Source organism: Bombus vancouverensis, chromosome 3 (assembly GCF_051014615.1).
Source record: "Bombus vancouverensis nearcticus chromosome 3, iyBomVanc1_principal, whole genome shotgun sequence".
Taxonomy (NCBI): domain Eukaryota; kingdom Metazoa; phylum Arthropoda; class Insecta; order Hymenoptera; family Apidae; genus Bombus; species Bombus vancouverensis.
Window position 1 is genome coordinate 1,908 of NC_134913.1, and position 16,508 is coordinate 18,415.

A 16,508-nucleotide genomic window follows, 5' to 3' on the forward strand; every position below is an offset into this window, starting at 1 on the left:
ATTTTTTGGACGATAAATGGCCGTAACTTTCTTCCCGTTGGAGATATTTCGACGTTTAAGCGCTCGTTGAACTCCATTTCACAGTGCTAATGCAATGCACAACCATTTAAGCGTCGAAACAAGCAAAATATCTCGCAAATCGCGAAAATTTCGATTTTTTGGACGATAAATGGCCGTAACTTCCTTCCCGTTGGAGATATTTCGACGTTTAAGCGCTCGTTGAACTCCATTTCACAGTGCTAATGCAATGCACAACCATTTAAGTGTCGAAACAAGCAAAATATCTCGCAAATCGCGAAAATTTCGATTTTTTGGACGGTAAATGGCCGTAACTTCCTTCCCGTTGGAGATATTTCGACGTTTAAGCGCTCGTTGAACTCCATTTCACAGTGCTAATTCAATGCACAACCATTTAAGCGTCGAAACAAGCAAAATATCTCGCAAATCGCGAAAATTTCGATTTTTTGGGCGATAAATGGCCGTAACTTCCTTCCCGTTGGAGATATTTCGACGTTTAAGCGCTCGTTGAACTCCATTTCACAGTGCTATTGCAATGCACATCCATTTAAGCGTCGAAACAAGCAAAATATCTCGCAAATCGCGAAGATTTCGTTTATTTTGACGAAAAATAGCCGTCATTTCCTTCCCGTTGGAGATATTTCTGCGTTTAAGCGCTGTTACGTGTCTATTTGTTTAAATCGATCAAATCTAAAGTTAAATTTTACTGAAAAATTTTTTTTTTATGGTTTGAGTTTTGAATTTAATCGGAAGGGAAATAAATTGAAATGATATTATTTTGTATTTAATACTGATTTACATTTCTAATTAATACGGTAGTTGCTGCCACCAGAAATAGTCTAAGGACTATTTCAAAATATTTTATTTTTATTATTTTCTTTTACGCTTAATGGGTAGCGTTAACTGTCGCTTAATGCAACTGGTAAACGAATTCCACTTTTCGGCTAACCTGCTATGCGCAGGGATACTAGCACGGGAGAGGATTAAAGCTGGGTACAATAAATATTTTTCCTCGTTGAACGGATTTTTATTTGAATGTAAAATGGCTTAGGTTATTATATATATATTTTATTAGCTAGATAATATATATTTTAGCGTTGCTGGATTGGATAGGAATGTGAGATTTTTCGTTGTTTTATATAAATTTATTTTTACGTTTGACTTCTTCTTCTCTTTTAATTTCGCTGTAGTAGTTTGCCGTTAGGACCGAAACTCAATTCATTTACTACGATGGATTTTGTCACCACGATTTTCTTGCCTTTTGAGTTTAATAATCGGGGATGATTCTAACGATCCTCTCTGTGTGGGACTCGTGTGATTTCGCAAGCCTTGCCCAAAGACGGGTAATATTTTACCAACAGTGGGAGGAGGAATGCGAAGATCGATGGGTGTTTTCGATAAGCGAAAACACCGTTTGCACAAGCCAACACAGCGAACGATCCTTTGGTTAAATTCTCGAAGGGAAATTGTTCTGTTATATCTCTCTTACAATCGCATGCAATGATGGCAAGAATATCAGTTAATAGCAATGCCGGTATTGTTCTTAATTTTCGATTGACCCCGACGATGTATTTAATAGTCCTTTCTGTGCGGGACTTGTGTGATTTCGCAAGCCTTGCCCAAAGACGGGTAATATTTTACCAACAATGGGAGGAGGAATGCGAAGATCAGTGGATGTTTCAGTAGTTGAAAACACCGTTCGCACAAGCCGACACAGCGGACAACTCTTTTGTTAAAAGTTTAAACAATGATTCTATCTTCAAAACCGTTCACGAAAATAAATCGATATCGATGATAGGAAGTTCTAATTCAATTCTCGAGGGCAACGAGATTACCAGAGAAGAAGGAAGTTTTCAAAATTAATTTTCTTACCTTGAGGAGTAGGTGCTGTCTGGTGCCATTGCCTCAGCCGCTCCGGTGGTCGTCGAAGTTTTGTTGAGTTTATTATTTGAACTCGAATATAGTTTACTATCAACTCTTACTTTATTTATCTATTTTAATACAGACTGAGCAATTCACTTAGCTGGATTAATACCGCAATTACAATGCGCGTTTGTGTTTAAACGATGAAATGAGGACTTCAAAGATAAAATTTTCTTTTTACTTAGTCGCGACTCTCTTTTCTTGACCGAAAAAATTAAGACCCCGAAACGCAAAATACTATACAAAATTTCTAAACGCAGTGACGAGCGCAATAACGAACGTAGTAATAAATTAATAATGGGCCGTAATAACAAACGATCACAAGAATTATGAACAAACTAATGAGCGAAGAATAATGAGCCGTAAGGAATGAACACTATAAAAAATGAACGAACGCAAATTATAAGAAGAATGGACACTATAATAATGAACAAAGAATAATGAACCGTAATAAGAATGTTCACCAGAATAATAATGAGCGCTGCGCTATGTTGCTACGCTTATTTATAATGCCATCCCCCACGGGGTGGTGGTCCACTGGGGGTACGCTTCCGTGGGAATCGGGATGTTGCAGTTTGGGCTTCTTGGAATCGTACGTGACAAAATGCAAATTCCATATTTCGACTTAGTTTTTATCAGTCCTGTGTTCCGCTGAGCTAGCGTCTAGGAGATTTGAAGCATTCCACGCTGATCTAGTCCTTTCCACGAGAAACTTCCACGTGCTGTACCGTGGGAATTACCGGTGTTCTTCGGCGCGTGGAAGGGCTGGTGGCTGCAGCATCATTATCATTTCAATGTTTACTGGGTAAACACGCGCAACTCCGCTGCTCTCCCATAACAAGGACCTCCTCCTTCGAGTTGTTTTGCGTAAGTTTGGATGTTTGCATATTAAGGTTGTTTTTGTGATTTTGATTGTTTTTTCCTTTTTTGCTATTTCCCTAGGCTTCGGTGATCGACGTTCGAACAATGTTTGCGGAGTCGTTTCCATCAGAGGTTCCTTTCCAGACTTCCCTGGTACGTATTTAGTCTTGTTCTTAGTCCGCTTGATTCGTCCTGTTTCGTTTTATTTAAAATATACCGTGTTGTTCTCAGCCCAAGCGAAAGAGGGATTCCGAAGAACCCATGGGCGACTCGGGAGGACCAATCAAACGCATGCGGCCCTGTGATAAACCACGAGTATCAGAGTGGTTGGAGGAACTATTCAACATTGGTGCCGAGGCCGTGTCGAAATTGGGCTTTGACGATTTGGTTACTTTCGACGAGAATTTCTTCGATGCAGAGACCGTCGTATTGGAGAGGGAACCCCCTCTGGTTGAAATCGTTGATACCGATCGTTGCGTGAAAGTTCGTTTTGCGAATGAAATTCCCGAAGAGGTTTTGGAGGCACATCTTCGTCACCATGCTTCTGGGAGAAAGGGAATTTCCCCTGTTGTGCGCTATTGGTGTATGCGTGAGTTCAGCGAACTTTATCCCGGAGCTCCTTGCTTCGATTTTGATTTAGTGTAGCTGCTTCAATTTCGTTGGTTCGCTGTTTGATGTTCCTTATTATTATTAATTTTTTGATGTATTTTGTTTTGTGTTCAATATATATATATATATATATGTCGCAGATGAAAGGAAAGCCGAAGCCCTTCCTTGGAAATTTTGGGAACATCCTCTAGTACCTTAGCCTAGATTTTATTATAGTTGTAATTGCTTAAGATTTGTAATAAGCGAGATTGGGTTCGAGATGACAATCGGTCGCTGAACGTAGCCACGGTCACGGGATGGATGTTTTATCTAACGGAGGTCTGGAGTGGTTGTATGTGTTTTCCGAGAAATGTGGTTGTGGCGGCATGCGGCCTCGAGAGCGGGCCGAGCCACGTGTGATGTTGCCTCGGAGGTGCCGATGCAATGGGACATACATTGTATTTAGTAATCAAAACTCCAGGCGGAAACTGCCTAGCAACGGCGTTTGGAACTTTCTCGATGCTTCCAACGAGTGTGCCTAGCAACGGCGTTTGGAACCTTCTCGATGCTTCCAAACGGGTATAGAAAACAAAATGCAATCGTACAGGGAGAAAAATCTCCACGAGGCTGGCATTCTTGCGATTGCCTTGGAGAGTGATACATCGAGCATTTTCGACGATCGCATTTGCGTCTAAGTTAGTTTCGCTTAGTAAGGAGTTATCCCGGTGACCGTGGATTCGTTTGAATTCAAACATTGCTAATAGTATTATTTAATTTAATTATTCGTAGATCGTATTATTCATTAGGCTTAGTGTTCGTTAGACTTATTATTAGTTGTACTTATTATTTGTTAAGCTTAGTGATAGACCTGTATATACGTGTAAATAAAATCTCGGCTTTGTGAAACGATGGCTAGTCCACATGAAGAGTCGTCGCGCGCCCAAAATTCGAATCCTGATCCGACATATATATATATATATATATATTTTGAATGTATAGTGTTAGGTTATCTATTTTACGTTTGTTATTTTTTTCAATTTTATATTTCCCCCCTTTTAATTAATTATATATATATATATTTTTTTTACATTTGTAGTTGCGCATAGAATTTATTAAAGAAAAGTGTTAACAATGTGTTTTCATGATTTGTTTCTCGCGCCTGACTTCCATTAATCCCTAATATTCCTGTCGCCATGACGCGTGTAAATCCAACATGGCTGCTCATAAATGTCATCAGTAAAGTTTTTAGTGACGGGTCTTTAGTTTTGTTTGATATCGAAGTAATTTTTCGTCTGTCGCTCGTTTTTCCTTATTCTACCGCAATTAGAACATTTATTTATTAATATTGTTTTAAAGTGACAATAGTATAATATGTATATATATATATATATATATATGTTTATGTTGTGTGTCACTTCAATATGGCTAATGTTTTGTAATTCTTCGATTGCGTTATTTGTTGTTTTGAGTAGTTTATTTTATAGAGTATTCGATAATATAAAACATATGCACTCACACATACATATATATATATATATACGTATTTATATGTATATTTCTCTCGTTCATGTAGTGTTCGTACGAAATGAAATGTTAATTATTTATTTTATATTAATTTCTTTTAATAAGATAGAACACGCACACGCACACGTATATATGTATATATTTCTGGCAAAGTGATTTTCATTTAGATTCTTTTGTGATATAGTGTTGTGTATTTGAGGTTATGTGTCAATCATTTGATTTCATATATACATATATATTTTGTATTGTGACAACATAGTATTGAAGGTTTTATTTCTAGATTATTCTGCGTTTTATGTGTGTTTACATATTTGTGCTTGATGACAGAATTTCTGTAAGCAATTCCTCAAGTCGTTGCGGTGTTAATTATTTTGAGCGTTTGGCCTGTCGACAGGTTGTCGCTTGGTCCCAAGTGTTGCGTTGTGTGTTCTATTTCTTTTGTAGATTATTAATAGTGGTTTTAGTTTAGAAAATATATTATTTATATGTTTATATAGAGACATGCATGTTTCATAATGTAGTTCTTATTTTATAATGCTTTACCGGCATGTAGGCTAGTTTTAAGTATGTATTTCAGATTGTAGAATGCACATAGATTAGTAGTAGTTTAGAATATAGATTTTTATATGTTTATATAGAGACATGCATGTTTCGTAGCGTAGTTCTTATTTTATAACTCTTTACCGGAACGTAGGCTAGTTTTAAGTATGTTTCTGTTTAATAGAATGCGCACACATATATATATGTTTCTGACAATGTAACTTTTATTTCTTTAATAATACAATATTGTATGTTTTATGTATTCGTTAGACTATTAGTTTTTAACTTCGTATATACTTATATTTCATAAATTGATAATATTGTATTTGTTGCATAGTATTATAAGCACTAACACTAATATTTACTAGTTTATTACATATCTAGCATATATGTTTATACTTATATGTAACTCTCCAAGTTGATTGATTAAAATATATTTATATATACATGTATTTCTGGCGCTTCAATTATTTCCCTTTTTGTAGTTATTCTTATTTCCTGGTTTATTTGTTTGGTTCGTAACTCGTTCAATCCGTTAGCTTGTTTTATTTATTTTATTTTATACTGGTTGGATTTATTAATCGCCCTCGCTTTGTTAATCCTTCCTTTAGTTTCGTAGCGCCGTGTGTTCGTTTGTGCATTCAAATCTTTATTCGCGCGTTTTGTGTAGAATAGTTTTCTTGTTCTTGTTACGGCGCGTGCGGAGCGCGGAACGTGACACCCCCGCCCTTGGAGTTCAAATTTCCAAAGGAAATTTGACTGATGGTGTCTCTGAGTTCGCTCAAGGCGGACGTAGATGGCGTTGGTTGTTAAGTGACTACCGGTGTTATCGATATCCCTTGAGGTTGTGCTGTTTGATCATCGATATTTCGTTTTCTTTTGAGGTATAGTAGCAGGTGGGTAACTGAGCCGCATATTCCTCCTAATAGGGCGATTCCACATCCGTAAGTTTCACGTAACTGGTATCCGTGTATGGCTATATCTATTATCGTCTTGATTAGTTTAAATATTACAAGTATTCCAAATATTGCTGCACTGACAGTTCCAAATTCCATAAAACCAATCCATAAGCTTGATACGGTATTTTTTGCTATTGTCGTTAATGTGTTTTCGTCCATCATTCCCAGGATGTTTACTGTTCCAGGGACGATTGTTTTTCCTGTTGCTCCTCTGGCCAATGTGTTCAAAACTGCAGATTTTTCTGCCGGGAACATGACGTGGTCCCGTAGTGCATCGAGGTCTTTTTGGGTATATATTCCGCTCGTGGCCAACGACGATGGTGCTGAATATTGCCACGTTTGGCGTACGCCCGGGCGGAGTTCCTGTGGTGCAATTGTTTCCATGGGTTTTGGTACGAATTTGTGCCAGAGTCCGTCGATATTGTATAGCGTAGGTAGTACCGCGCTACATTCTCCGTGGTTTCCGTGTTGCGTTAGCATGTGCGTTTTTGGCGTTAAAAATGCGGTGCGATTCCCTTGCCAAACGGGTAGCTCCGAGTAGCATTTTGTTGTATGTCGTACTTTTACTTGTACCGGAATGCATTTGACTATGTGGACTGCTTCTCCTGCGATCAGGGCCATGTGTCCTGGGGTTTTGGATATGGTATATGCAAATTCATCGGGCAGTAAGATTGCTAAGCTTAAAGCATTTTCTATTAGTTTCTTCTGTGTGGTACATCTTTGTGTCAGTATATCATGGTACAATGTTGTCATTTGTCGTTTAATATGTTTCTCTACGTAAATGAATTTTGAGTTGACGTATGCGAATATGTCCAAGTTTTCGACTGCTGTCTTGCTTTTGGAGATAAACGTATTTCCTCTTGTTGTTTCAACTATTTGGGGTGTTCGGTGGATAGTAGGGTATATCCACACAGTGGCTGTTCTCCGGTTTTAGTCAGTGCAAATGTTACTTCTTGCGTTGTTAGTGCGTAAACTGGTTGTGCTGACTCTCTATTGGTTTTTATTTCCTGGATCTTTGTAGCAATTCCTTCATATAGCACATCGTACTGATCAAATTTGCATGGTGAGGGTGGTTGTGGTTGCCAATAAGTGTATCCGTCTTCAGCGTCTAGACAGTTTCCTTCGCTAAAGGTACATACTGTTCCTGATTTCAGTAGAATTTTGTTCGCCTCGATCCGTACTGGCACAACTGGTGATTTTAAACTTATCCTTACTGTTGCTTGTACGACGACCTTTTCCCAGCTCCCGTATGGGTCTACATACTGTGTTCCCTGGCAGCTGCCGTCGTCTGTTAGCTTGCCGGCTAGGACAAGCGACCTTGTTTCTGTTGCATTATCTTTTAGGCCAACTATAAGGTTTTGTGGTCCGAGTGAAAACGTGCCGTCTTGGTGCATCCTTGCACATTGTTGGTCGGTTGTTTCATGGAGGTATTCAGCGAATCCGTTATGCACTGCCGACGTGTGAGAGTGCATGCCACAGTAATATACAATTCGAGTTATTTGCACCTTGCATTGCCTTACGTTGGTAAATTCAAATTCTGAGAGTTGAAGTAGTTGTATATAAATATCTTGGGTTTCAGTCATTGTAGGCTGTATGCTGCAGTCCCCGATGGAGTTTAGAGAGATAGTGGTAACGTTGAGGTGGTTGCCATTGCAGTCATATCCTACCAGGCCGTATGCTATTTTGATGAGGGTAAGTACGATGACCAGGCGATTCATCTTCCTATTAACAATTTATTAAATTGTTTCTTACTCTCGAGTTTATTAGAAATAAGAATAATCTTTTATTATTATTAATATATATAAAAAAAAATTTATATTTATGTTTTTTTTTTCTTTTGTTAAAACTTATTATCGGTGAAAATAAATACCATGAATGTTACCTGGGTTATAATTATATACGTATATGCATACGTATTGGTAAGTAATATAGATGAGATTTGTTTTATCGTTATAAATATATAAGTATATATTATCTATAGGAATAGATATTACAATTATAGCTTGTCTTTGAATATATATATATGTGCGTGTAATGGTAAATATGACGACTTATTTTACGAGTCACTCGGATTATCAATGGAAGTGAGTGTCATAGATATCGCCTACTTTACAACATGCGTGCATATATATATTGGTAAACATAAGTGAAAATTATATGCATAATTATAAATGTCGTTTGTTTACAGGTGGATAGCATCAGTATTTGGTCTTGTGCGTAGCATACAAGTACTTTATAGTTCTACGGCGCGGATTGCTATTCCTTGAACTAAAAAGTTTCTTTCAAGGTGAGTTAGATTAGTGTAAACGATCATGCATTGGAGGCATGATATAGCGGGTTGTAGGTCCGCTAGGTTTATATCACACATACGACAGTATGATATTCGTGTTCTTGCAGATACTCCGCATATGAAATGAGTGGGTGGGTCGTCTCATAGGTCCTGGTGGTCTGGATCTAAGTTATCGAAACAGTCTTGACAAAGATGACCGTTATCTAAATGGTAGACAGAACGTATCAACCGAACACGAGGCAAGACTGAACATCATCCATCGCCCGTCTGAGTCCTCTATGTTAGGGTTGATGAACTCGCCACCTGTTCTGGACATACATACGAAAACAGTTAATATATATATTTTATAATTTTTTATAAGTTTTGTTCGGACCTATCCCTTTGTACAAATACTGTATCCCTGTATGTGGTATAATATATAATATGTTATGGTTATGTTAGTTGTTGTTTATTATATATATTTTCCTTATCTCTCTCTTTTTTTTTCTTTTTTTTTATTATTTTTTTTTTGTGTTCAGTACCTAGCATTGCTATTATAATGCTGTATTACATTGTATTAGCTATTATTTGTGTTGGGGTGCGTGCGACGAATTTTCAACATGGTCGCTTGCGTGTATCGTTTGTTTAATGTCAACAGTAGCGTGTTGTTGAAATAGTTAATTTGTTAATCATTATAGTTTATTTTGTAGTGTTTCTGTAATATTGTTTGTGTTTCATGATATTGTGTGTGTCAATACCGTGTGCTACCTTAATGCGATAGCATAGATTGTGTTGTTTTCGAATTTCGATAGTCATTGTTTTGATTATAAGTGACTCGCATTTATATAAATCTTGTTTAATTTAGTTAATTTTTTTTTCTTTTTTTTTGTGTATTGTGTTACCAGATATTTTGTGTAACGTAACTTTATTCCTTTGCACCGAGTTCAGTCATGTTGTTAATATTTAGTTAGTCTATCTTGATTAATTTCTAACCTATTCCTGTGTTTATTAACCTTTCTTATTTTCCCTATTAATTTATTATTGCATGTACTTGCTATTTGCTATTATTTTGTGTATGATATGAGTTAGTTCCCTTATTAGTGATTAAAACCTACTTGTTAGATTAACATTGTCTGTAATTCTTCAGATTCTACTCTTCCGATGCTGCATCACTTACCTAGATCATTCCCACAACATCACCTGATTCTTCGATATGCCTTGGATACTTACTACGGTTGTCTTCAATCGTCTTATATCTGTGGCCATAAAGGTACTGTTTAGTTTATTTAGTTTAATATGTGTATAATGCATTGTGTGTGCGACCGCTATTGTGTATTACAAAATCCACTTCTACATGTTAGATATAATAATATAACAATACTACGTAGATTAATACATAATAAGATATCCTTTTACTTTCAATTAATCTATCTTAATTATTTTCTAACCACTTTCTACACTTATCAGCTATTTTATTTCTTCTTGTTAATCTGCGACATTCATGCATGTACACTTCCTTGTATGGTGATTAATTGTTCACGAGGTAAGTTGCACTTCCACTGTTTTAGTTATTCGTTGAACTAACACGTTTTACATTCAAACAGTAATCGGAGCATTTGTAATAAACTTCTTTTTCTTTTCAGGTTTCCGCCATCTGTGTTGTTCGACGAACAGTGCCATGCTTCCATAGTATTGTTATAACATTTAGTACTGTTGTATTTTGCATTAAGGCAGTTGAAGTTAATTTGTTCATTTATTTTTCAGCTGGCTGTTGTACATGGTGTTTCGCAAACCGAGATCCATAACCTATTTTGCACGTAAACCTTCTCGTATGATGATTACTTGTTCACAAGGTAACCTTCACTTTCACTCTTTTAATTTTTATTGAATCAACACGTTGTATATTCAAACAATAATTGGAGTACACCTGATAATTTTCCTTTTTTTTCTTTTAGGTTTTCGCTATCTGTATTATTCGACGAACAGTGTCACACTTCCTTTTGATTTATCCACAATATAGTTATAACACTTAGTAACCTTGTATTTTGTACTGAGACAATTGAGACTAATTTATTCACTTATTTTAGGTAGCTGTCATACATTATGTTCCGCGAACAACGATCCATAACCTATACTTACACGTACACTTTCTTGTTTGTTGATCACTTGTTCGCAAGGTAACTTTCACTTTCACTCTTTTAATTATTTATTGAATCAACACGTTTTATATTCAAACAATAATTAGAGTACATATAATAATTTTTCCTTTTCTCTTTTAGGTGTTCGATATCTGTATTATTCGACGAACAGCACTACAACATACACTACTGCACTACGTTGCCCACTGAAATCACTTTATTCATTGCTTATTTCGGTTATGCGCTAGTTTTAGCTTGTTTAAGTGCACTGTTCGCGGAATCCCTTTTACTTCAATCTTGACGTTCTGGTTCTGCAAGATTTCTAGTACCTTGTATGGTCCAGTATATTGATCGGAGAATTTTCCTTTACTAGGTTCTTTTAGTAGATATATCGAATCTCCTGTTTTAAAATCTTGAGGGTTAATTCGTCGATCGTTAGTCTTAGTTTGGATTTTATCAAATTTTCTCTTGCCATTCGTTGTACAGTGTTAATTTTATTGAACAGATCTTCGAGATATTCTGCGCATGTTGGTTCCGTGTTCTCTTCGATTGTTACTTCACCAATAGGTTCTCTGGCTAGATGTCCGAAACTAATTTGTGCGGGGAGAATTTCGTTCCTTTCCTTCATTTTAGTTTTTATTTTGCGCCAAGACACAGGTTTACTGACATTGATCCAATTATCCAATTGCTTGCTAATAGCATTTAAGATACAAATTTTTGAGAGTGCCGCAGCCATATTAACCCAAAAATATTTTGTATATAGTATAGTGTGATACCATCCATATTTTCCTGGGGGAATCATAAGATCAGCACTACTTACTATGTTACCTACGTCAAATATTAGATGTAGTAACCAATAAAGTATTTTTAATCCAATTATAATCCAATGGCTAGCATATTTATTCAAGTTTTTATATATATCTTCGACTGGTGATTCCCTGTTTTCTCCCTTTTGATTTCTTTGAGCTCGTTGAACTTGCGTTTCTTCAGCTTGAAAATGTTTAGAATCCTTTTCCTTAGTTACCCTTTTTTCTTCTTCATTTATTTTATTCGCAGCACCTTTATTTTTCTCTACCTTTTCAGGATGAATAGTTTTACTGGAAGTGCTTATTATAATTAAATTATTATTTATTTGTATGGAACGTTTAGGAATATTTTTGGTAGATTTGGAATTATTCTTTGAATTTTTATTACAAACCTTTTTGCTTATAGATTCTGTTTTGGATTTAGGGATAGCTATATTTTTATTTTCTATAGTGTGATCTTCCTTGCAATTTAATGATTTGGCTTTGAGTTCGATAAAGTTTCCTTCTGATGGTTTTATAGAAGTTTTTGAGTGAGACGCACTCGCTATCTCTTTTCCTATTATGGTTGAAACATTCACGAAATTCGTGGAGTCTTGCTTTTGTATCTTTGCCAAGTCGAACGTGGAGAGGCGATTTGCACTTCCCAGCGGGTTCAATATCTCTGTGATGTTAGGCAGTGGATAAGCATTGCCTGTCGTCTCGTCGTTCAATTTCCTAGTTTCTGCTTTGTCTGAAAGTTCTTTGGCACTAACATTATTTATCTTGTTTGATAACTCAGAAAATTTCTCACTCATGATCCTGTCTATGGCACCGTGCGTCCTTTTATTATTTAACGTGACATTATCCCTTATCACAGCAACGGAATGGTGTTTGCATTGAAAAGTTGATTGGTTGAAATGATCAGCATCTCTCTTTTGATTTAGATCTCTATCGAGGTATTTATTTATGCGTTTTTCTTCCCAAGTTATTGCTCTTGTTTCTTTCCTGACATTTTCTTCTATTCCCGGGTTGTTTAGATGTTTCTGCGACGGCGGTACAAATCTCCAGTCCTGGCGGTTGTTTACAGTATAGATACTATTGTATGGTGGATGAGCGTTGTTTTGGTTATAATTATCCGAAGGTGTCGGACGTTGGTATCGAATTCTATTGTTCACTTGTTTTAATTCTCGTGTTGCTTTCACGGCTTAGCGGTACGCATCGTCCAAGGATTGGTATCCTGCTATCTTTACTCGTAAATACACCTCGTTTGGGAGCCCCTTAACGAAAGCTTCCCTCGTGTCTCGATCTATCCTATCTTGAAATACGGTGCCGTACTCGTACCTTTCCCCGTTCATTATCGCCAGCCTGAGATCTTTGACGCGTTCTATGTAGTCCAAAATATCTTCTCCCGGTCGTTGAAATATTGTAGCTAATTCCCCTTTATATTCGTTAACCGTTTTTCCCGGACCGAACATATCTTTTAATTTATTCCCGAAATCGTTTAAACTTATTACTTCTGTGTCTTCTACGGCGAGAAACGCGTGTCCGCGAAGCTTATTCGTTAATAATTTTACTAACTGAGATTCTTGATGCCTAGGAACCATGTTTCGTGCACGCTCGCATGCTCTTAAAAATCGAAATACCGAGGGTCGATGTCCGTCGAACACTGGTACTGTCTCTATTGCATCTTTTAACTTAATTGATTGGGGATTAACTTCTATCGGTATTGTCGCTTGGGAAATTATCGGCGATGATACGGGTGTCTTGATTTCCTTTTTTATTTTCAGTGAACGCACATCGTCTTGTAATTTATTCATTGTTGTACTCATGTCGCGAAAATTCGCATCCCATGCTTTAAGTTTTTCCGATAACATCAAGATCATGCCTTTGTCCAACGATTCTAATTTAGTCGACATTATTTCTTAGGTATATACTTTATCGATAATCGTGACAACTTTAATCCCTTGTGGAGCGAATCGAACCGTTTAAACCAACTTTAATCCTCCGTGGAGCGTATCCCACCGCTGCCACCAAAAATTTATTACTTTACTCTGTTACGTATCTATTTGTTTAAATCGATCAAATTTAAAGTTAAATTTTACTGAAAAATTTTTTTTTTATAGTTTGAGTTTTGAATTTAATCGGAAGGGAAATAAATTGAAATGATATTATTGTGTATTTAATACTGATTTAGATTTCTAATTAATACGGTAGTTGCTGCCACCAGAAATAGTCTAAGGACTATTTCAAAATATTTTATTTTTATTATTTTCTTTTACGCTTAATGGGTAGCGTTAACTGACGCTTAATGCAACTGGTAAACGAATTCCACTTTTCGGCTAACCTGCTATGCGCAGGGATACTAGCACGGGAGAGGATTAAAGCTGGGTACAATAAATATTTTTCCTCGTTGAACGGATTTTTATTTGAATGTAAAATGGCTTAGGTTATTATATAAATATTTTATTAGCTAGATAATATATATTTTAGCGTTGCTGGATTGGATAGGAATGTGAGATTTTTCGTTGTTTTATATAAATTTATTTTTACGTTTGACTTCTTCTTCTCTTTTAATTTCGCTGTAGTAGTTTGCCGTTAGGACCGAAACTCAATTCATTTACTACGATGGATTTTGTCACCACGATTTTCTTGCCTTTTGAGTTTAATAATCGGGGATGATTCTAACGATCCTCTCTGTGCGGGACTTGTGTGATTTCGCAAGCCTTGCCCAAAGACGGGTAATATTTTACCAACAATGGGAGGAGGAATGCGAAGATCAGTGGATGTTTCAGTAGTTGAAAACACCGTTCGCACAAGCCGACACAGCGGACAACTCTTTTGTTAAAAGTTTAAACAATGATTCTATCTTCAAAACCGTTCACGAAAATAAATCGATATCGATGATAGGAAGTTCTAATTCAATTCTCGAGGGCAACGAGATTACCAGAGAAGAAGGAAGTTTTCAAAATTAATTTTCTTACCTTGAGGAGTAGGTGCTGTCTGGTGCCATTGCCTCAGCCGCTCCGGTGGTCGTCGAAGTTTTGTTGAGTTTATTATTTGAACTCGAATATAGTTTACTATCAACTCTTACTTTATTTATCTATTTTAATACAGACTGAGCAATTCACTTAGCTGGATTAATACCGCAATTACAATGCGCGTTTGTGTTTAAACGATGAAATGAGGACTTCAAAGATAAAATTTTCTTTTTACTTAGTCGCGACTCTCTTTTCTTGACCGAAAAAATTAAGACCCCGAAACGCAAAATACTATACAAAATTTCTAAACGCAGTGACGAGCGCAATAACGAACGTAGTAATAAATTAATAATGGGCCGTAATAACAAACGATCACAAGAATTATGAACAAACTAATGAGCGAAGAATAATGAGCCGTAAGGAATGAACACTATAAAAAATGAACGAACGCAAATTATAAGAAGAATGGACACTATAATAATGAACAAAGAATAATGAACCGTAATAAGAATGTTCACCAGAATAATAATGAGCGCTGCGCTATGTTGCTACGCTTATTTATAATGCCATCCCCCACGGGGTGGTGGTCCACTGGGGGTACGCTTCCGTGGGAATCGGGATGTTGCAGTTTGGGCTTCTTGGAATCGTACGTGACAAAATGCAAATTCCATATTTCGACTTAGTTTTTATCAGTCCTGTGTTCCGCTGAGCTAGCGTCTAGGAGATTTGAAGCATTCCACGCTGATCTAGTCCTTTCCACGAGAAACTTCCACGTGCTGTACCGTGGGAATTACCGGTGTTCTTCGGCGCGTGGAAGGGCTGGTGGCTGCAGCATCATTATCATTTCAATGTTTACTGGGTAAACACGCGCAACTCCGCTGCTCTCCCATAACAAGGACCTCCTCCTTCGAGTTGTTTTGCGTAAGTTTGGATGTTTGCATATTAAGGTTGTTTTTGTGATTTTGATTGTTTTTTCCTTTTTTGCTATTTCCCTAGGCTTCGGTGATCGACGTTCGAACAATGTTTGCGGAGTCGTTTCCATCAGAGGTTCCTTTCCAGACTTCCCTGGTACGTATTTAGTCTTGTTCTTAGTCCGCTTGATTCGTCCTGTTTCGTTTTATTTAAAATATACCGTGTTGTTCTCAGCCCAAGCGAAAGAGGGATTCCGAAGAACCCATGGGCGACTCGGGAGGACCAATCAAACGCATGCGGCCCTGTGATAAACCACGAGTATCAGAGTGGTTGGAGGAACTATTCAACATTGGTGCCGAGGCCGTGTCGAAATTGGGCTTTGACGATTTGGTTACTTTCGACGAGAATTTCTTCGATGCAGAGACCGTCGTATTGGAGAGGGAACCCCCTCTGGTTGAAATCGTTGATACCGATCGTTGCGTGAAAGTTCGTTTTGCGAATGAAATTCCCGAAGAGGTTTTGGAGGCACATCTTCGTCACCATGCTTCTGGGAGAAAGGGAATTTCCCCTGTTGTGCGCTATTGGTGTATGCGTGAGTTCAGCGAACTTTATCCCGGAGCTCCTTGCTTCGATTTTGATTTAGTGTAGCTGCTTCAATTTCGTTGGTTCGCTGTTTGATGTTCCTTATTATTATTAATTTTTTGATGTATTTTGTTTTGTGTTCAATATATATATATATATATGTCGCAGATGAAAGGAAAGCCGAAGCCCTTCCTTGGAAATTTTGGGAACATCCTCTAGTACCTTAGCCTAGATTTTATTATAGTTGTAATTGCTTAAGATTTGTAATAAGCGAGATTGGGTTCGAGGTGACAATCGGTCGCTGAACGTAGCCACGGTCACGGGATGGATGTTTTATCTAACGGAGGTCTGGAGTGGTTGTATGTGTTTTCCGAGAAATGTGGTTGTGGCGGCATGCGGCCTCGAGAGCGGGCCGAGCCACGTGTGATGTT

General features: G+C 37.2%; 2 protein-coding genes across 4 annotated transcripts; one reads left to right on the plus strand and one right to left on the minus strand.

Moving 5' to 3' along the window:
* Positions 1–1,076: 1,076 nt before the first annotated feature.
* Positions 1,077–9,138, plus strand: LOC143302522 (uncharacterized). Of its 3 annotated transcripts, none has more exons than XM_076617481.1 (6): positions 1,078–2,808; positions 2,884–2,955; positions 3,034–4,670; positions 7,993–8,105; positions 8,602–8,700; positions 8,811–9,138. In XM_076617481.1, exons 2-3 carry the CDS (start codon positions 2,908–2,910, stop codon positions 3,445–3,447), a joined length of 462 nt encoding a protein of 153 aa, XP_076473596.1. In that variant the 5' UTR covers positions 1,078–2,808; positions 2,884–2,907; the 3' UTR covers positions 3,448–4,670; positions 7,993–8,105; positions 8,602–8,700; positions 8,811–9,138. The 3 variants fall into 3 exon arrangements, with proteins under 3 accessions (XP_076473599.1, XP_076473596.1, XP_076473597.1); XM_076617482.1 differs by having other exon boundaries at positions 3,034–4,645; XM_076617484.1 differs by having other exon boundaries at positions 1,077–2,955.
* On the minus strand, positions 5,646–8,921 carry LOC143302516 (uncharacterized). The gene is made up of 2 exons (XM_076617474.1): positions 8,784–8,921; positions 5,646–8,135 (listed from the first exon to the last, which is right to left on the minus strand). The coding sequence occupies exons 1-2, from the start codon at positions 8,846–8,848 to the stop codon at positions 7,286–7,288; spliced, it is 915 nt and encodes a 304-aa protein (XP_076473589.1). The 5' UTR covers positions 8,849–8,921; the 3' UTR covers positions 5,646–7,285.
* Positions 9,139–16,508: the final 7,370 nt, after the last annotated feature.